This window comes from Sinohyriopsis cumingii, chromosome 15, assembly GCF_028554795.1.
Source record: "Sinohyriopsis cumingii isolate HCF-2022 chromosome 15, ASM2855479v2, whole genome shotgun sequence".
Lineage (NCBI taxonomy): Eukaryota > Metazoa > Mollusca > Bivalvia > Unionida > Unionidae > Sinohyriopsis > Sinohyriopsis cumingii.
Genome location: NC_142975.1, coordinates 138,951,988 through 138,974,542, shown reverse-complemented (window position 1 = coordinate 138,974,542; position 22,555 = coordinate 138,951,988). Strand labels below are relative to the sequence as shown.

The window sequence follows — 22,555 nt, the reverse complement described above, 5'->3', positions numbered from 1 at the left end:
AACCTTTTATGTAGGTTAGTAAAAGCGTGGTAAACGTGTCTAAATAAATAAAAGGGAGGGTTGGTAATTCAAAAGAAAAACCTTTTATGTAGGTTAGTAAAAGCGTGGTAAACGTGTCTAAATAAATAAAAGGGAGGGTTGGTAATTCAAAAGAAAAACCTTTTATGTAGGTTAGTAAAAGCGTGGTAAACGTGTCTAAATAAATAAAAGGGAGGGTTGGTAATTCAAAAGAAAAACCTTTTATGTAGGTTAGTAAAAGCGTGGTAAACGTGTCTGAATAAATAAAAGGGAGGGTTAGTAATTCAAAAGAAAATACGTAAGAAAGAAACTTTTTGAAGGAGAGTGGTAAATTTAAATGAGTATATACAACTAATCCATTCTGAGAAAATATTTTCGCGTATTCGGATTTTTTTTTTCAACAACTGAATTCGATTTAAAATATGCGGAGATTAAGGAAGAGTATTCTAGTTTATAATTTTGGAAAGATATTTATTTGATTTTCGAGAAAACAATAGGGAAGGAATACTAAAACATGTCCAAAAACATGGCCCAGCCTGACGGATGGAAAATTATATTAAGACTTACCCAGAATCCATAGTGTCAGAACTAAATTGATCGGTTGGAGTTGAAAAGATCTCAGCTTAAAGTCAGACGGGAACTGAAATCTCAGATGCGAAGTATTTGGATAAAAATGCTCATAGTGCGCACCTAGTGGGTCCAGTTCAGAAATATTGAAATTCGAAGACGGCTTTTCTAATATACTGGATGCGAAGATTATGGCCAAGAAACTAAAGAAGGACATTGTGTGGCCAATAAACTTGATACACGGAACACGCAGAAAACATCCAACCTGAAAAATAAAGATTTGAGCGTGTACAGCATTGTGTGAATGTTATTAAGTGTCTTGTTATATCATGTTCGCTAGACATGGTTCCCCCAACCACTCCGGTGGCCTAATGGCTAGAATGTCTGCCTCGGAAGCGGGGGTACGTGGGGTCGAACCAGGCCGAGTCATACCAAAGACTTATAAAAATGGTACTAACAGCTGCCTCGCTAGGCGCTCAGCATTAAGAGGTTTGTGTTAGGACTGGTCGGCCTGTTGTCAGGATAATGTGACTGGGTTGGACATCATGCTACATGTCTGCGGCATGATGCTTCAGTGCTAGACATCACAATAAACTGCCACACTGGGGACTACTTAGCAATATGACTGAAAAATTGTTAAAGCTACGTAAGCTACGTTAAAAATCCTAATCACACACACACACATACACACACACAAGGTTCAGATAACCGTATCTACACCTTGTTTAGTTGGCAATACATACTAAGGGAGGCAACACATGAAATCCAATTGATGTCGCTAGGACAAAGCACCGATTTAGTTGTTCGATCCGCCAAGGTGTGGATATGGTTATCGGAACCTTGGCTAGCGGAGATATTATATTTGATATTGTGTCTGCTAGTCTCAAAATGTGAATTGACTGCTTCCCGACTGACTGTTAAAAGCAGCATATTTCATAGATCACACGCGCGTGACTGAGAAAATGATGCTCATTTCTTGCAGAGGGTTGCTGATACAGAATACAGACTATGAGAAAACCATAAATGTTTTAGAAGTATATCTTCCGTTGGTATGACAGAGGCGACTTGTATAAAATCAAATTATATTACTCGGATGATCGTATTGTATGAATATCGGATAGGATAAATATACTAGATGATGGTACTAGAATAATTGTTTTGATAAATAGAAAACCAGCAAAAGGTTTTGCTAGCTGCTGAAACATATAAAGAGCTTGCTATACTTCTTAAAGACATATTACATTTCCATTGATAGCCAAGAATTTGAATGGAAATAAAGATAAGATGGACATTATGTGACAAGTGCTACTCACCCTTGATTTTGGCGCCAACATGTAGATCATACACATAAAGGGATATAGAATCAGCACTAATAACACAGCGAGCGATGTGTCCAGCCGATTAAACCGTTCTAGCTTCCGCAGATTCCCATACCATACTCGGAGGAGGTACTGCTGACAACTAGGATGCACCACAAACTAAATAAGACAGAGTGTATGTATAATATCGAATTGTTATCTCTCTCAATTTTCAAGTGATCTTTCTGAAAGTGAAGAAGAAGAAGAAAACCTCACGAATTAACCACAAAGTTCTTGTACTTAAAGACCATACAGTTTTTTTCAATTAACAATGCAGTGATTCTTTTCGCTTAAGACTTCATATTTCGTGATTCTGGTTTTATTATTTTCCTTTGAAGTAACAATCGTGATTATATGCACTTCAGTTGGACCATGGACCTTTCTTTTTTTATATATATATCTTTTCTCCCAAATCTCTAACGTGCCTCTGTCTGCGATTAGTTTTTTTGTATTGTATCCAAATATTTTCTTTAAAGTGACTTACGGTTCCACTGCAGTAACAATTGCAACATTATGTTTCGCCTAACAAATCTATCATGCATTTCATTGGTGGCTTGTTTCACAACTTCGTTAGGTCTAACGTTTGGCTTCTCACACTTCAGTGCACTTTTACTGTTCTTCAATGTATTTTATACCTCTTTGCCAATGTCAAATTTCAGTGATGTCAAACGTGTCCTCCAAGAGCGCGCTTCTTACTCTTATTAACTCCATCCTTCCTCAACTGTTGTCATATGGTCTGCAATGACCCGTACACTTTTCTTCTAATTTGGAACAAACTATTTAAACAATGCTAGTGGACGGCGTCACGGGCCTCCATTTTGAACATGGTAAAACATTTATCGGGGAATATGGGGATTTTAACATTAGGCCGTTATTTTGAAATGTATGTTGTCATTTGGACTCAAATGCCGTATTCCATTATAAGTTCCACGACACCTTTGCCGTCGAGATCAAATTGCATACATTAATTCATTTGCTAAAAGTTATTGACTTCAAAATGGCAACCTACGACTGATAACGTAAATTTAACATTGTTGGCACCTCACACTATTCTATCAGCACGCCACGTGTAGTGACCGATACCCAACACAAGCGTGTGATAAAAGTCGTTTAGGACATCCGATAGGGATACAGATCACGGCTTTCTATTCGCATAGAAAGTGATAAATGTAAAAAGATAATGGTAGATGATTTGATTATGCTATTTCCACAAAGGCCAATATCATCAATATCAGCAATACTTGGCTGAAATCATCTTTGGTGATGTCGAAATCTGATGGATATTACTAAGGCCACACTCAAAAACTTTTCAACACTTATTACTGGTAATGTGGTCAAGTGAGATAAAGGTTTTTATCCGCTTCCACTATCCACATTAGTAAAAAGCGAGCAGGCCCAAATGGATATGCTGTTACTGAGCGATATGATTGAAGAGAGCTGCTATTTCGTTATGTATAGATAAAGAATCTTGCCTAGTTGTTTAACCGACACATCAACCACCGCGGTATGAAATGTCCTTGCATGTGTTTAGTGCACAGCAACTGCTTGACAACCATGGCTCTTTTGCAGTAGAATTAGTGAAAAACCAGAGTACGATTATGTCACAACAATTCTCAAGTTTACAGCGATGCAACGAAAACAGAAAGTACCTCATATCGTCTATGCTGGTTTTGAATGCCTTGTCCTACTTGTGAGCGATCAGGGACAAATAAATTTAACAAATACAAGTTGACCAACAAGTCCAATGTGGGTTTTGTTACACTGTTGTAACATGCGACAGGCAAACTGAGCCACCAATCGTGGCAAGGATTCGGTTGAAGTGTCTTAAATCGCTCGAGATTACAGCGAGATGGATTCGACAACAACTCTATTCGCCCTCCAACTTGATTATAACTAGTGACGATACTAATGAGTTTTATATCGGTAATTATTACTGGGTCTTCTAACAAAACTGATTTAAAAGTTCATGATGACTGTCACCTCAATGGTGTGTATAGAAGAGCTGCACAATTTACTGTTACGAATTACTCCAACCTTTGTTATGATCTGGGCCATTTGCCCCCAGCGATGGAACTGAAGTTTACTATAAATGTGAACTCTGTGCTCCACATCGAACACATGTTTCAGTAATCGAATTTCGATTATTACGTGTTTGAACACGAGTTGAATTTGCAACATAGTTTTCATGCGACCTCGCACACAATATGAAGACATGATTGTTTTACGCAACAGTTCTATTGACATTTAACTGTAATATGTCGATGATATTTCGTAGCAATGAGACTTGCAGATATTCGTTGGACTTGGTATCCCGTCGATTATTCATAAGATGAATTTGGTAATAATTGAAGAGGATACTAAGGACCGTATAGTTTTCTTACTACTGATGTGAATGAATGACCGCAGCTCAAATATTCTGCAGGTTTGGGCACAAACTTATCTCACTAAAGCGTCTGACAAATCAATTTAACAACAACGATATGTATATAAAATGTGAAAACCTACTAGTGATGTTATAGTGGCACATGGGTAGCGACAAAAAAGTTGTCCCCAAAAACCAGGAACCGATTCGTAATTTTATATAACGCTGCACAATTGTCCATGATATGTTACAGTCGAGACAAGACTGCAAGAGAGGACATAACTGTGGGCTTTGAACGAATATTTGTACAGCTGATGAAATCAACAACGGAAATAGTGAAACAAACTATAAACGTTGTGACGGTGATAAAAATAAAAGACGAACCGGGTCATATTCTCAAAGCAGCCCAAACTATTTAAGGTTTGCCAATGACGCATAGGATGCCAGGAAAGACCATTGCAACGACACTTCAGAGTGTTCCACAGAAACAACTTCTCAAGTAAAATTCAGAGAATGAAAGAGATCCTCAGTTCTTTAGTAAAGATGCTCGCGAGTGGATTTATGAAAATCCCATGAAAACCGCTAATATTTCTCCATTCAACTGGGAACAGTTTACGTAACTATAAAAAGACACTACCTCGACATAATGACATGGTGGGTATTAATAAATGGTATGCGGGAAAAGATGAAACATGTATAAATAGGGACCCAGGACAAAGGTGATGAGTTATGGAAACATTTTTGGAAAGGTTTTATAAAAGATAAATGGTTTCATCTCGTCCACCTGTGCAATAATAGTATGACCCTTATACCCCTAATCAACATACGTGTTTTACTATGAACGTTTACGAGGAACCGATCCTAAACCCCAAGAAGGAGATGAATAACAAGCCGAAGAGGTAGCCCAATATACACAGAAACAACAACGTGAAATACCCTCACAGAAAGCAGAAGAAATAGAAGACTTACGTGCAACTGTACGTCAATAAAAACGTACCAACTGCAAAGTACAAGAAAAACATGCCCAAAATGGATAGAGCAACAACCTATATTTCGATTTTAATCACAGAAAGAGTAATGTACATGTCTAGCAGAACGAATAAAAAGTGGGATAAGCAACAATAAAATGAAGGTAAAGACCTTGCAGATGGATTGGAAACACAATTGACCCTAATAATAACAACGCAACAGACGTCATTAACGATTCCACATGGAATTGTCAGCAACTGCTCACCAACAACATCATGGACTGGAAAACATTTAGCACATTGATATATGAATTGATTAGAGGCACGTTCTGAATATATATTACGATACTGATGTTGAGCTCTGAGTCGACTGAGACGCTGCGTGTTTTACGTGAAATGTATGTTGCGATAGAACGCGTTATTAAAAATACAGTCCAGAGCGTTACCTCTGTGATCAAAATATCATCAAAGACAAAAGAGATTAACGTGGTATGTTCTGCACCCATTATCGCTGGGGAATCGCGCACATCTGATATCCCATTATTGTCATTGCTAGTATATTAAAGTTGGCCTAATATCTGATCATGACCGTTTGATGGTTTCGGAAGTCAGTGGCGCATCCTGGAATAAAACTGAACTTACCAAGGGGCGTACGACATCGGATAGATCAATGCAACAATCTGACGAATAATCACATTGTTGACATTCAAAGACAAACATTTAGACGTGAACATGAGTCCACAGTCGGCTATGTCATTTCAATCTAGTCCGCTCTGCACTCGGTTCAAACGGTCGTAAGAAGGGACAATTCAGATGGCTAACTATTGTTACGCATGGGGTATCTTATGGCGCCTGATATTGTCTAAATTACCTAAACAATTCAAATCAATTCAACCTGTAACGTCATCAGAGGCAGCCATGAAAGTTGATTTAAAACAACAGGCGTAGCTTTTCCAGACTGTATGTTGTTTGGAGTGTTTTAACCAATTCCATATACAGGCGATTTAATATCAGTTATTCTAGACTTGCCTGTGTCTCTCTGATGTCATATTAATCGGATGACACATATTTAAGTATCCATTACGGAACAAGATGTGTTCATTGCAGATCATCTCCGCGGTTAAACATTGTAAATACAGCTGTACATTTGAGATTGATATGATATTTAAAGTAAAGACAGTCGAGTAGTCGTGGATGTGTTATTCCAGTGTGTTGTTAACGAGAATAAAATCCATGTACGTGACATATTACGCATTTTAGGATCTGGCCTTCATAATTGATAATATTGTTTGTGGATTGTTTGCAGGGGCACCAACTCACGGATTTGGCCGAGAGTACCAGTCGGGATGGTGGTGTTGGTGTTGACCCTGATGAGCTTGTGCGTTTTGAAGATCAAACTGAATAATTGCGAACATCCAATATAGACATTCAATTATCGTTCTATAAAACGGATTTGCCTGCGTTGATAAGCCGAGCTGGCATTGACCGATGCGAGCTTGTGGTTTTTTAAAATTAGCCTGGAAAATTACAAACATGTTACATTGACATTCAAGACGTTGTTGTGCGACTGCGAAGCGCTGTGTCAAAGAACCTGGATGAAATCATCGAAAACGGGGTAATCATATATTGGAGTACATATATTACTTTTTCAAAGACTACGTTGATAATTATGATGCTACAACAAAACAATACGCGGATGAACAAACGGCAGATGGGGTGCCCATACCACCAGGTGTAGTAACTTCATGAGGATATGTCAAATGAATATTGACCAGCGATGGGGAAAAAAGATTATGCAATGACCAGTGACCTATTTAGTTTCTGTATTATGAATACGGATTACTTGGAGAAAGTTTAATCTCATATCGCAAAGGTCCGCGAGTGTGGCTCATATATGTTTGCGTTATGCGGATCTAGAAGTGAGTAGGGAATATACTGATAAATAATCAGCTGCATATTGATACATCACAACAAATACCATTAAAGAAACCCATTAGCTTCCTGCGGTGCAATCCTTTTCGAAGGAGTCAACGTATACGGGAAGGGTACTAAGTGTCCTTGGCGTTTGTGTTTAATATAAAACATATCTTGACATATAATTAATGGAATCTGATCGTGGTGATGAAGTGGAATTCGCGACGAGGTGTTGAACCAGGTGCTTCGACTGAGAACAATTAATTTCCACCTTTAAATGAATATCTGCTTCAGATTGGTATTACCAGATCCTCGTATATGCCCAAATATAAGTTGAGAGGGTAAGATAGAATAGACCGTTGGAACCACCCTAATATGCGAATACCAACTCAAATAGAGTTTGGGGTTATTGCATTAGCACGTGAAAATGCTCGGTTGATGACGGCATCATCAGGGGAGAGTTTTGTTTTCAAGACCTTACTGGTAAGTAATGATCACACAAGTCTTTAAGCCCCTCTTTACACAATTTAACGTTATAGTCCAGTCTTTGTCTAGTCTCTGCTAAATTGAGGTATAGGTAATGGTTGTTGTTGTTGTTGTTCTAGGGTTTAACGCCATTTTTTCAGCACATGATAGGCTATACATGGCGGCCAGTATAACTTGTGGAGGAAGAAACCTGGAAAAACAAGGGAAGAACCACCGACCCACGAGAAGCTACTGGCAGGCTTTCCCACGTACCACTAGCCGAGCCTTGGACTCGAACTCACGTATAGGTAATGGTCTATATAAATATCGTATATGTGAATGAAACCACCATGCAGTATTCTGTCCGAGAGACGTCCTTTCCTCAGTATGGTCTGTAAAAAGGCGAGGCAAGATGAATAATTAGTGAAGGTTATTCTTTACTAAATGCATTGGATAGAATGTGTGGGGGTTTGGAAAGCAGAGTTATAGGAATTGATCAATGCTCACAATGAGTACGTGTTGGGTACTGGTGACTACACATATTGTGGTGGAGAGTATATGTTGGGTATTGGATAGTATATGGTTGGATGTTAGTCACTACACACGGTGTGTTTGATAGTATAGTGTTGGATGTTAGACAGTTGATGTCTGAGTATTGTCACTATACGCGGCGTGTTATCAATTTGTGGTCACCATTTTAATAATGTACCCTCAATATAAAATTCGTGTTATCGGTCCTAGGGTCCCATTTGAGGACAGCAGTTTCTAAACAGGGTAACAGAGTAAGCAATGTACTTTCGGTGGCATAAATGTCAAGAAATGTTTGACGTAATACTGCATTTCAGTTCGAGTGCAGGCTGACGTGTAATGTAACACTGTTACAAACATACATTTAAGAAATTCGGACTGATGCCAATATTACCGTATGCTTTATAAATATTTTCGCCAGTTTAACATAGAGTCCCGCTTATTATCTATTTCTCCATTCATCCGCTCTTTCGCACCTTCTACTACTGACCTAAAGCTCAATAAAATGTGATTTACATAAAACTTCCGTTACCAAAAGCACAACACAGGACATACCTCATTCAGAATCAGTTATTTTGACCATGTTAAGAAGGGAATACTGGGTGTAAACAACTAAATCAATATGTAAAGACCATATGGGGCGTATGTTAACCACCAACCCACCCATCTACCCATATACATATTCACAAAGCAATAACATAATAGTCGTTAGGATTTTTCCCGACTCGAAAATGTTGGTTACATGTACGTCAAAAAATATGAAATCATGCTTTCCCATCTTTTTTATTGAATAACTTGCAAAATGAGAGCAGCAAACTCGATTTTACTTTTCTACGGCATGTCCAATTCATTGATGGTGTAAAAACTAAATTGTAAAGTTTGCAAAATTAATTCATTGTTTTCCTCTTAACCTTTGATGAAAGTTTTTAAAAAGTTTACCTTCAATATTTCTATTAAAAGAAATCAAAAACAATGTACAGGTGTTACTATCTTCACCTTCTTCTCGTTATAACGTATGGCTAGCTTGAGCCTAGCAAGGCGTTCATAAGTCTCATTCTTGCTGTCTCGGTCTGCCTTGTCAGTTATCACCTTCAATTCATCTTGTCCTCTGACCATGTCCAGTAACTTTACCACGTATTCACTAAGTTGGTTAGCCAATGATAGGTACTCGCTCTGAAATAAAATAAAGATATCTTCAATTGAGTTTGTTGTTGCTGCTGCTGCTTTATCTTTGACCTCGCTTGAATATCTTGACGATGTTATCCTTGAGAAAAAATATATACTCTTTTCATAATCGGTTTGGTTTTAGACTGCGATATTTGTAATTTCATGACCTTGCTACTTACTCAACACTAACCTTTGAGTTCAAAATACTACGTTGTGCTCCGCCTAATTGGTTTCGAACCAGTTCGAGTTGTGCATGATTCCAGTCTTAACATAGTTTCTTCTGTGTGCAAAGATCTACCCTATCTTTTCAGACATTTTTAAACCATTAACTAAGTATCAACCTCCTCTATGTATAAATAGCCTGCTTCTATCTTCAAGAAACCTGTCAGAAACAAAAAGTGTAATCAACTGCACATCTCATCTGTGAATAATGGCAATGTTTTTACTTAATAAATAAATGTATTGCTTAAATGATCCAAATAATTGTTAACAAAGCAATGGCGAATTAAATGGAGAAGACATGAATATTACTAGCAATAGAGTTACTAACACACTTCAGATCTCCATGAAAACTTGACTCAAGTTAAGACCTCTCTTTGAGTGAAAATAATACGGATATGGTAATTCACTGTTTTCTCATATTGTCGAGTCAATATTGTTTGGGCAACATGAGGACCGAGGTTTGATACAGTTTGTAAACACGAATTCCCTTCTCTTAATCGTATAATTGATTTTTTTGATGGAAGTAAGTACTGAGCAAACATAATGACTAATACATTAGAATATCAACATGTCTTGCATCGATAACAATTGCACGGGTTTTGTTGACATAAATATTTTTTTGTTTGTTTTACAGAACCGGGATGCGCCACCCAAAACTGTGAATAAATAAACTGCAAATGAAGTTATGTTTTGCGGTAGGTATAGAAACATTGTATCTACCTTGAAATACTTTTCTTCTCTCGACACTTCCAGAAGTTCCTGAGCCAGTTCAAAGGCAGTCAAAATAGGGTCTGTACTTGATAAAGAAATGTAAATGGGACTAGCCAATCCTCTATAAGCATCCAACCTGGACTTGGACAAGCGTAGCTGGTCAAACTCCAGTTTATTACTGCACTCCTGGCAGCCGCAATAATAGTGATGAGGTTTGGCGATTGACTCTCCCTGTAAAAGCAGCAGTTGTACGATTTCGATTTGGTTTCTCTCCGATGCGAGAATTAATGGAGTAATATCAGAGGAGAATTGCGAATCCTCACTAGCTGTTGTGAAAAAGTAATCTGTCTTATCGAAGCGCTTGTTTTCCTTTCTTCTGTCACTAAGCCGTCGATGTCGGAGAATGGACTCCGCAATTTGCTCGTGATCGGAACTTATTGCAAGAAGTAGAGCTTCGCGAATTTTGGTAACACTGTTTTTGTCTATTAACAATTCGACTACCTACAAATGGAAATAATATATATTTATCTCGTTGAAAAATTATTTTATGGGGATAATAAACCTCAAACATTCTTGAAAAATTGAGGAAATCAAGAACAATTTTATCTCCAATATTTTTGTAAGAAGTACGCGGAGCTATCTACAATACTGAAATTCATCTCAATTATATTTCCCTACGTGTTTACTTAAATACGCACATCCAATCATTCCTTCTTCCATGCATTCATCGACTGATGCATTCAACCATACACATGTGTATGTACAATTAGTTGAACATAATGATCAAGCAAGAAAACAGGAAAATAAAAAACCTCCAAGTGGTCGTTCTCTATCGCAAGATGAAGAGGAGTACGTCCTAGAATGTCACAAAAGTCGACATTAAATGCTCGATTTTCCTCCAGGATCTTCTGGATTGTAGGGATATCGCCGAACTCCGCAGCAAAGATGAATTGTTCTTGCAAGGAAGACAACTACATCGAATCAAGAGACAAAATGATGATCATGATTCTTACGATATATTATTAATTGCATTTGCTTTGTTCTATGCTAAAAGATCTAAATGGTTAAAGCAAATAAAACACATATTGCAAAAACTAAAAAATATTTTTTAAAAAAACGGATCGCAGACTGAACGGACAGCATATTACAAGGTATGGTATTCAAACTATCAGGAGACGGTACGAAAATGGAAACGGAAACAATGGTCAAGAATGGCGGCAAACAAACAGTAGGTCCTAGAAGGATAAAAAGACACGGAAAGTATATAATACTATCAAAATCACAAATTTACCAAATACCATGCAAAAGGTGCGTTACACCAAAGGTACGTTAAATCGGTTCTTAAAGGTGTTATAAGTACTAAAAGTATGATAATATTCCTAAACCTATATTAGTAGAAAAGGCACCTTTGGAATATCAACTATAGGGATTCAACAATTAGTGTCCTTCATGTTATCAAAGATACCAAAGCAAGTTTTTCGATCCTTAAGTGGAGAGTTTCTGGGTTTTGTCAACCTTCATCCTACCTGTGGGATTAGATCAAAAATTAGGTTCTATCACTAATATGCCACATTGTTAGTCAAGTAGATCGACGTACAGTGAGCTTCAGAATCATTAGTAAATCGCATGTCAGTCATTGTAATCTTCTTTATAGAGGACCATTTTCACTTTATTGGGCAACTTAAAATATTTAACCGAATAACGCTTAAGTGTATATTATTATTATTATTATTATTATTATTATTATTATTATTATTATAAGTTCTTCTTACTGTTCTATGTGATGTGGCACCTTCTTCTGGGAAAGACGGCCACTGTGTTGATTCTTTTCCTTTCGGCATTGTGAGGATTCTTTAAAACAAAAAAAGGAAAGAAGCAATTAATCAATGAAATTTATTTAAGATAAAGGAATAAAGAAAAAATCACTATAAGACTAAAACGATGTGAGGATTTCAATCGTGAAACGCTAATCGTGTCGATAACAAACATATTTTGTTTGTGAATGCATTCTGTATCACTATAACAACAATCGTGTCAATAAGGAAGAACATAATCAACATCACTGGAATCATACTCGTGTCAATAAAAACATCACATTCTAAATGCTTTCGACATCACTTGATTTACAATTGGGTCAATAAAAATATATAATGTTTTGCATGCATTCGGCAAAATCGTGTCAATGAAATTATTTCACTTTGTGCATGTGTTCCATATTACCAAAATCACAATCGTGTCAATAAAAATATATCATTTTGTTCGTGCATGTAACAATTACTGTAATCACCATCGTGTCACTAAACATATATCATTTTGTGCATGCATTTAACATTACTGGAATCAGACTCTTGTCAATAAAAGATATATCATTTTTGTTCGTAAGTTCGGCATTACTGGAATCATAATTGAATACAGAATGTTAATATCGCTAAATATTCAACGTTTGGATCACATTCATTTTCACACAGGGAAAGAGGACGGTTTTGATTATAAAATTATATTAAAGCGTTGGTAACCGTTGGTGATCGCTTAAAATTTGAGACCCATTTGTCGACATTCACTTCTGTTTGCACATTTTCACTTCTAGTTTTCGTTTAGAGTTTGCATGCTTACGATATCTACATATTCCTTCAATCATACGCTAAAAATGTTCGTATCGTCATCATGTACCAAACACCAAGAATACCTACACATTCGTTAAATGGCTTAGTGCCTGAACATAATTGCAATTCTTGCCTGACTTACCCTATACTATAGGCAAGATTGGTACATTGGATAATATGTAAAACTGATTCGTTTAGTCACGACTATCAGTCATTAAATTCTCTTGTACAAGATTATCAAAGAAGATACATTTTAGAGAAACATCCACTATAAATACTCCTTGCTCGACAAGAAGGCTTCATTAATAGAACTAAACAGAGTACCTTAAGGGCTATGATAGCTCAACAGTTCTTTTCTCTGTGGCTTTGTTGATGCTGTGACTACGTAGTACGCATGCTGGGTTCGCATGAACAGTTGAAATACGACCTTCAGTGTCTGTTTTACCGTTACAAACTAATCCTTTTGGAACCACGTGTCACCACATCGCCAAAATAACATCAAATCACTTATCTCAGAGAGAGAGAGAGAGAGAGAGAGAGAGAGAGAGAGATTACCTTATAATATCACATCATTGTAATTGCGTGTTGATCTTGATATTGTAAATAGAAGATATCAATCCTTTAACAGTCAAAGTCGTGAAGGAAATCAGCAGCAGTATTAAAAATAATCGTGCTTGACGAACGCTAAATACACGCACCTTCTGTGCCGCAGATGTAACAACAATAAAAGGCACTGAAACTACAATTTCTAAAGGTCACTGCATTTGTAATATGCCGCTAGTTATATCATAACGTCCAACCTTTTCATCTAATAGATCTCTCAGTAGAATGATATTGAGTTTCGTTTTGTTCCGCATAGCATGAGCTCATTAATGGATAACCGTATGCTTTTTGCCACTTGATAGCAGAAAAGTATATTTCTAAAAAGGTCACTTAAGACACATTTGAATCTATTTCTTATTATCATAGGCATATAAGTATATTTCAAGCTAAAATAAGATTTCATATCGTTATGTGAGTGAGAGACACATATATGTTATGCCTGAGACGGTTATTCTTTTCTGTAATGTCCACAAACATCCTTTTGTTTCCATAGGCGCAACTTAGAAAAGAAAAGGAAATGATTGAAACGTCTTAATTCTTGGTCTATTTTGCAATCATCATAGGAATACAAAGTTACCTGTGTCGCAGAGTAAACAATGGCCTTTTCCAGAGACTTTCACTAAATTTATACTGACGATGCGCTGCAACTGTTATCGCTGGTGATATCACTCAATATATTCATGTTTAAACATTTGCGTCGGAAAATGACCTTACATCTGCATGAGGGTTCTTCTGATTTTCTGTGTTAGCCGTTTACCAGTGTAAACTGAACCCATCTCATTTACGATGGTTAAAACTTTCAAATAATATAAGAAGGTGGATAGCAAAAAGTCCTAGCAAGATCCAAATTAATACCGATTATGACTGGTCTATCAATTGAACATATTCATGTTTTGCATGTATCAGAATACATTTTATCACAACATGGGACCCTTTTAGATTTTCATATATTTATTCATAGATCCAGTCAAAGATGTGTTTTAACCATTTCAGGTTTAAACTGAGATCCGTTCCCTTTATAACTCAGTTATCCTCCCCCATTCTCAAGACAAGGCTAGTAGATACTGACCTAGTATCATATCTTTTAAACAAGAACAATAAACAATTTCAAGCATCATTTTCGTTGTCAGTGACCCATAATTAGTACAGTTTGATTACATTTTTGGCTGTAGACCAGTGTTTTTGACGAGTGGTGAAACGAGGTCCCTCGAATGGGTAACTTACATCATTCATACAAGCACTAACTACTGAAATTACACGCAAATTTTGGGTTAAACATTTTGGGTAACCGATTTTGTCGATTTCATATTGAAGTTTGTCGGATACTAAATGTGCATAAACATTGTCACTGGTTATATGCATAAGAAATGAATTGGTGTATGTGTAGAGCATCTTGATACCATCCTGGCAAAATGGTTTGATCTTCTCCTAATAAAACTTGTACACAAGTATCTGCTTTGACAAATCTAGTAAGGACGCACTAACATATATTGGCTCGGCTAATTTCAGCTTGGCTTTCTTGTTGTGAACAGCTACGAGTCCGAGGTCAAATGACTGAAATGCTTCGTCAGCAGCAAGCTAGCTTCATTAGTTGGTCTTGTATACTATCACGGACAAGGTCGACAATAATGACGTGTCTGTAATAGCTTATGGAGTGCTGATGTGTCAAAAGTCGTTTGTTGAATCACAATAATAGTGAATGTCTTTATCCAAGAATTTTATCAGAGCACTTTTGTATTTCCAGAGAAAATAATCACTTGACTTCAATAATTTGAATAAAAAAAGATTCCAGACCAAAACACCTGGTCACAACATATAATACAACTTACAAGTGCTAGATGTTAAAGCACGAATGACCAAGTCCACACAATCACAATCTTATACTCTTTTTTTCTACTTGACCTCAGGTCACATTGAGCATTTTCTATATATATATAAACATTACTTAATGGAAAATAAAATTCTAGAATGGTCCTGATATTTACAAAATCAAAACCATCACCTATAAAATTCCCTTGGGAAATTCCAAAACCCAGACACAAATAAATATATTTACTTCAGATCTTCTATTAATAAAAATCTTGATATTTAAGCCCATACATACAGAGAATAATTTAGCTATTTATTAGTTGTCTACATAAAATGAAATATAAAAATGTCAATCAGGTCAAGCAGAAATAAACTCAATATAGTACAAGGTCAAGTCAGAATACAAAGTTACATTACAATATCATGTGATGAATAAAGAAAAATTTAAAACTACCAAACAAACAATTAAATTAAATATGCACAACACCTTGTTGATATGCCACCGTTAATACTAAATTCAATAAACAGATGTTGGCCAATATCAGGAGTGATTCCAGCCCAACCTCAGTTTCTGATAACAGCTCATCGCAAGCCATTCCCTGTGACGAAAAGCGCTTCACCTTATCAAGATTTGACACAATCATGGCTATAGCAAAAGAAGTCTCGTAAACATTCGCGAGTGATAGCACATCGATACACAAATACAGAAAACGATAGTCACCAAAGTTTTCGCAACGAAATTCGGATCATTCAGTATCTCCATGAACATAGTCGCTAGCGCAAATACATTCGTGAGACAACAATGGGTAGGGTACCTCAATCGGCGGGAACTTAGTTTCAGTAAACCTATTCCAATCGCTCATGTACTTGTTTGGATAGATTCTCTGAGTGTAAGTCCATCATGGACGTGCGTTGATATATTTTTCCAACTTCTCGAAGATCATTCCAGATTTGTCGATTTCATCATATATAGCCTTGGTGTTTCTGCAATTTAAGATTATTTAACATTGGGAAGGATTTCTCTATAGCATGTTTGTGTACAAATATGTGTTTATTTCTTCCACCTTCGTTCCCATCATATTTCCTCGTGCATGATGGTGTTTTTTTTGTGCAAATAAGCACAGCGTGTGTGTAGAAACACTTCTAGCCTTTTTGTTTAATAACCGGGTATGTATCTGGAATGCAATTAAAAAACTGTTGCTCAGTAGTACAGCTGATGTGTTGAATAATAATGAAAAAGCGAGTGCTGGATTGTAGTGTGCGTATTTTGATAGGGAGTCTGTGTGTGTGATTTTGATTTTTAATGTAGCTTTAACAATTTTTTAGTCATATCGCTAAGATGTCTGCAGTGCGGCAGTTTATAGTTATGTCTAGGACTGGGTATCATGCCACAGACATTGAGCATTATGTCCCACCCAGTCCCACCCAGTCACATTATCCTGACACCAGGCCTCTTAATGCTGAGCGCCAATCGAGGCAGTTCTTAGTGCTATTTTTAAAGTCTTTGGGATGAGTATTTAGGTAGTAGTCTAAACGTGAGTGTCGTATTGTAGAGGTTGTTCGGATTTGGGAGGTTTGTCTTCTACTCCACATTAAAATTTTATCACTGTCATTCCTGTCTGAGGTCATGAAACCGTTGGAGGTCATACATGTCGTGATTCCATAGCCTTACATAAAGGAGTCTACATAGCCTCACTACTATGACGTAATGTTTATTTTCGGTTTGAAGCTATAAATATTTAACTCTTTGATGCAATAATACCAGGCAAATGTTCAACCCATCGATCATTTTTACATGCGTCTCATACAGCAATTTATTGTGTTATGTATTATTTATTAACTCTTTAAAACTGACTAGCTTTCATCCCATGACAATCTTTCAATAACCATATTGCCTAGCGATGTATCCAGCTCTCAGATGCATTGAAGCCAATCTATATGTTTTGTTTTAGTTTTTGTTTAGGTACTTTCATTCCATTATCAAATTGTACTCTTTTATTCCTTATTTCATCCATAAGTGAATTTACAGATAAATAAAAGAATATGTAGAGCGAATGTACAATTATGCTAAGTTAGTTTTAATTTCTGTTTAGGAAAAGGAACAAACAATCGTATATATGTTATAACTTATGTAAGAAGAAATTGAGAGAACAAAAGTAATTAGTTCTTTGGCGTCAATCGACTGTGAATAAGCTTTATTAATTATTCTCTTCCACTGAGATTTATTGTAAGAATGTCTGGTTCATTGAATCTCTGAGACCATAAATTTGAAGGGCACTCCAAATATCAGTGGTACAGTCAGTTAATACTGAATGTAGGCAATCACAAAACATAAAAAGATTCATTAGAAATTTATGTTTGGAGATGGCAATTTTTGAGAGGCTACATATTCTTCTGGGAAAGAGCAGTTAACAGGCATTAGTCTCGGCCGTTATCCTTATCATCCCTACTACATGGGCATTGTAAGTACCTGTCTTACAATCTATTTTGATCCTGACCAGTTCACGGCATAACTCATATGTAAAAACCAGAAAAAGAAAGCGAGAAAAGATGCCTCCCTGTCGGACTCGTTAGATGATGGTACACCATTTGAAACTGAGATTTGTCAGCTGCAGCCGTTCATTGTACAGTCTTGTATGTGTGAGGGGTTCACTTTGCAGAAACCTGTAACTAGGTTGTTTTGACATTTATAAGACTTAAATAGCTTTGGTTAGGTGAACTTGAGTGATTTCATCATCTAGAAGCTCTTGTTTGCTTAAATATTTACTTAAATATTGCTTGAGGTCAGAAACTGCTTGTTCTTGATTATTATGGAAGTTTGGCTTGAGTTTTAATAAGGTGACAGAAGAGGCGTAAATCCCATTCGACTGATTCCTATATATCATTCAATGAATAAATGAATCACTAGCAGTCATCTGTGAATTCCTAATTCACCTTTTGCTTTATTGTACTACCTTGTCCGATCCATTCAGTGCAATATGCCTGTTCTAATTTACGACAGATGTTAAGCGACTCTTTCCAGTAGAGATTTTTAATGTTTGATAAAGCGTTTAAAAGGGCAAAGTATTGTCGCATTTACCCGTCGTCAATTATTTCACAGCTGAAAACATTGGACGTGATACAATCGCTAGTCAATTAAAGCTGAGAATTATCTGCAGAGTGGCATATGAATAATTCAGTCCAGTGCAACTTGGTGACATTTTCATAACTTGGATTCAGGCCTGAAAGGTCTCTAAATACAATTATGTTTTGAAATTGTAACTCTAGAGCTATTTATTTCACTAGTATTCGTGTCGCCTGCAATTATCACAAGTACTTTTTTAAATAATGCTCGTGCAAGTCATTATACACTTCTATCATATGTTTATAATTTTTGATGTCATTTTGTAAAGGCATGTATGCACAAAATAAGTATACGGATATTTAAAATATGTCAATAAAATTCATGCCTAATACCCTGTCGGCTATATCTTCAATTAAACTAAATTCTGGCTCCAACGTTCTTTTCGATTAATCAGCGAAGCATCTGCTTTTTCACATGGAATCAAGCATAACTTCACAGCAAGTACAATTCTTGGAGTTGTTAATGGAGTCTATAAATGAAGCATTGGGAGGGCGAAACTTGTTTATATTGATGGAGGCGATATCAGAGTCATACATGCCCAATAAATTACTGAGGCAAATGGTTGATGACACCATAAGTATTATTATGGGGCACTTGGAGGGTAACCATAGGAATAACATTAATCCTTCTCTTTTTCGCACCTGGGGGCAGTACGGGAAATCCTGTTAAAGTGTCCATATGTTTGATATGGGAGTGTGTTAATAGGGACAAAGTGTGTGCAGGGTCAAATAGCAACACTGTTGCAAGGGATGCCTCAACTGGGGTAACATAGTAACAGTATTGCAGTAGCCCTCAAGATCAATAGTTATATGAGATACCCTAGTTTCAAGAGAGGGAAATGATGGTCATACGAGAAATCCTATGTTAAATTTGTCGTTAGGTTTAACCTGGAAATGGGTTTATATGGTGCAAAAATGTTTATGGGACATAAAAGTATCTAGTGATAGAAGTGTTTGGATTTATTAGGCAAAATGATGTTAAGAGTATAAGGTTTCTTGGGATATCATTGTTTAAGGGAAGACGAGAAAGGTAATATTAATATTTTTAGATGCAGTCCTAACACATATACACTCCAGCATCTACAATATTTACTGCTGTAAAACCTAGTCAAATGAAACTTTTTTAATCAAGATGAAACGATCACGGTATTTTGTTGAGAGACTAATAAAAAGTAAAACTTTAGAGGCAACGACGTGCGTTATACTCTTACACACGAGATGAAGTTTCGGCTCAATGGAAGCGATTTCGAAGACGACATGAGCGACGAGAATTAAAACCCTCCACGTCTGCCACAAGACTAAGAGAGTCTAACCCAAAAGTCGTTCGATATCTCCCATAAAGTATTAGCACATTCTCCACATTAATTAAACTGGTCAGTACGAATAGCAACAGCTGGATGCAAAATATTTTTTTGACATTTAACAGTTTAAATTGTACCGGAGGTAGATAATTCTAAATACAGGTTTCACGTTTACTTCACATACAAAAACTATTATCTGAATGCTGAATATCTTTACCTGATTAGAACACATATACTGTAACAAAACAACAACATAGATTGCGTGGGAAAATATATTTCATTGATAATGGACATGAGAATATATAAAACAGACGATTAAACAATCACTGATACATTAAAAGATTTTAGACGTCATTACATTTGTGAAGCTGATACTGACGAAAACTGCCGACTAATCAAATTATCACTGAGGTAACCAGTGATGAAAACACTGTATGGTTACGATTCTGACAACAGAAGAGATAGGGACACTGAAACAAATTAATAAATCTTATGGGACATAACACTGGTGCAAATGTTAAAATCAGAACACGCAAGAAATAGCATGATTGAACGGTTCTTGTTAACAGTGTCAAAAGGAAACTTCATACACTCATTTTAGACTAGCAAGGTTACGAATCTAATGAAAATATAAAACTTCCATAATATATTTGCTATTTAAATGTCGCACTTGTCTATTCTGACAGTGGTGTATATGTGAATTTTCCTACATGATATCGTGATGAAAAAGGGTAGCACTGTTGTTTACAACAATAAACACTTTAAAACGACAACAGGTGGTAATAAATAAAATTCGACACTGTTATAAATACTGATATGGTACAAAAATATCATTCCAGCAGCTACCTAGAATCAATAACAAAATCGTCACAAGATTGATAACAGAATGCAAAAAGAGAACGCAAATAATAAAGAAGTATACAAAGGTAACAGTCTTGTAAAACAAACATTTATTTATATTGATACTATTAGCTGTATGTGCTGGCTTACTTTACCGCTTGAAATTGAAAGTTTCATTCTCCTTGTTGCAAATGACTACAGCTCTGACAAAAAATTGTAAACAACAGAATAACTAAAGCAGGGAAAAATAATAAATGGCACGAACGTCTAATAATGTCACAACCTGTTCATCAGCCTTGGCAACTGTCTTATAACTGCCTACGATAGCAGGCATGCTGCAGCTCGAACCAGCATTTTCCATACTTTGCTAGATTTTGTCCGCAAAATACTTTGTGCAGCTATTTACAGCGCCACTACTATGAGCATTTATTACTCCACCACCAACTGCTTAAGTCTATAAAATTGTAAACAGACTATGCAACAGTTGGCATAGTGCCGACGTAAAGCTGTAATGAGGGCAACATTAGTTACGCGTTTCACGTTGAAAAATAGTTGCAGTCTTTCTGCAATAGAAGGTTATCGCTCTTTAAATTCATTTTTCTATTCTCAGCGTGTAAATAGTTTCCAAATGTTCTATATTTCCATCTAGTTCTGATCATAATATTTTTTTTTCTTGGGGACGTTTTATAATTGTATTTTCCCTATTATTGGCTCAAAGTTTTGTATCTCTTCGTGATAACGTTCCAGAACCATTTTTACAAGCTGATATAATTGATTCTGCAATACTAAAAGCAATGGTGTTTACTCTAATATTTTGGTAATGTGAATGAAAACTCATTAAAAGATTTTTCTATATTCATTAACATAATTATCACTCCCATACATTTTACTGAAAGCCTCGTCAAGTGTCCAAATTACTTCATTAACATCAATATTTGTTTGAATCCATCAGTGAACAAATTTATATTATTTTAACGCTTTCCATCATTTCTCTCTCTCTATCTCTCTGTCTCTCTCTCTCTCAATTAATTACATTAAAAGTGATTTTAAGCACTGTACATTTATCAAAACTAATATCTGCTAATATTTTCCTCATAATCGCCCTCATCGTAAACAGGGTTATTAATGTCTAGTCAAAATCTTTTCATTCGCCTTCAGAAATTTCACTTTATTTTAATGGATCTAAAAGGCTCGAACAAAAATTAAGTTTTACAAAGAATCAAATAGCTGTAACGTTACATTCTCTGGAGTTGAAGAAAACTCTGCAAACAATAATTGCAAATTAGTATAGCAAATAGAAGCTGTATGAATTACTTGTAGCATGTAAGTGCTAAAGTGTTAGGAAAATGAATAAAAAAAAATAAAGTAAATCTTTGTATGCAATGTAATTTCAGCTAAATTATCGAGGTCATGTGTTCTTTTTTTTTAACAATCTTTGATTGCTAAACTGCCACTAAATTGTGATATGAAGCATCGTCATGCGGAGATGAAGGAAGATTAAAAATGAATAAGATCTTTCTTGACTTATTTGCCTCAATTGCCTTTAATACGAGTTTAATAACGTTCAAGAGGATATTTATAATATTAAAAAAAGAAGAAACGAAACCACATAAATCTATGTTAAGGAACTGTGTCTTAAATTGTTTCGAAATTCCCACATTTTGTACCTTTTGCAAGACTTGCTATAAATGTTATTACTGGAGTGTCTGTCTATTGCATACTTAAGTCTTGAGTGTCTGACTATTGCATACTTAAGTCTTGAGTGTCTGACCATTACGTAGTTAAGTGTTTAGGAGAAATAAACAAAAATAACATGCTGAAAAATAACAAAAATATCTCGAAGAAGAAGGTTTATAGTTTTCAAAACTTGGCTATAATATCATTTTCGGACATCTCTCTTTACGCACGTGTTCTTGTTTAAGTAGTTGATCGACGGCAATTAAATATCCATGTGTTCGACCAGTGAAAATATTTTCTCTCCTAAAGTCAACAGATT

The 22,555-nt window shown here is 36.0% G+C and overlaps 1 protein-coding gene across 2 annotated transcripts in view; it reads right to left on the bottom strand.

The window, feature by feature from the left end:
• Positions 1-13,625, bottom strand: part of LOC149782896 (short transient receptor potential channel 7-like) — a 37,383-nt gene extending 23,758 nt beyond the window's left edge. Inside the window, exons 1-7 of one of the 2 annotated variants that reach the window (XM_089934444.1) lie at positions 13,439-13,625; positions 12,053-12,131; positions 11,093-11,251; positions 10,290-10,781; positions 9,177-9,353; positions 1,899-2,063; positions 586-850 (exon numbers count right to left, since the gene is read on the bottom strand). In XM_089934444.1, coding sequence (XP_089790570.1) covers positions 586-850; positions 1,899-2,063; positions 9,177-9,353; positions 10,290-10,781; positions 11,093-11,251; positions 12,053-12,121 — 1,327 coding nt within the window. In that variant the 5' untranslated portion in view covers positions 12,122-12,131; positions 13,439-13,625. The remainder of the gene's footprint in view (positions 1-585; positions 851-1,898; positions 2,064-9,176; positions 9,354-10,289; positions 10,782-11,092; positions 11,252-12,052; positions 12,132-13,438) is intronic. The other variant, XM_089934445.1, reaches the window with a different exon arrangement.
• Between the last annotated feature and the right edge of the window lie 8,930 nt (positions 13,626-22,555).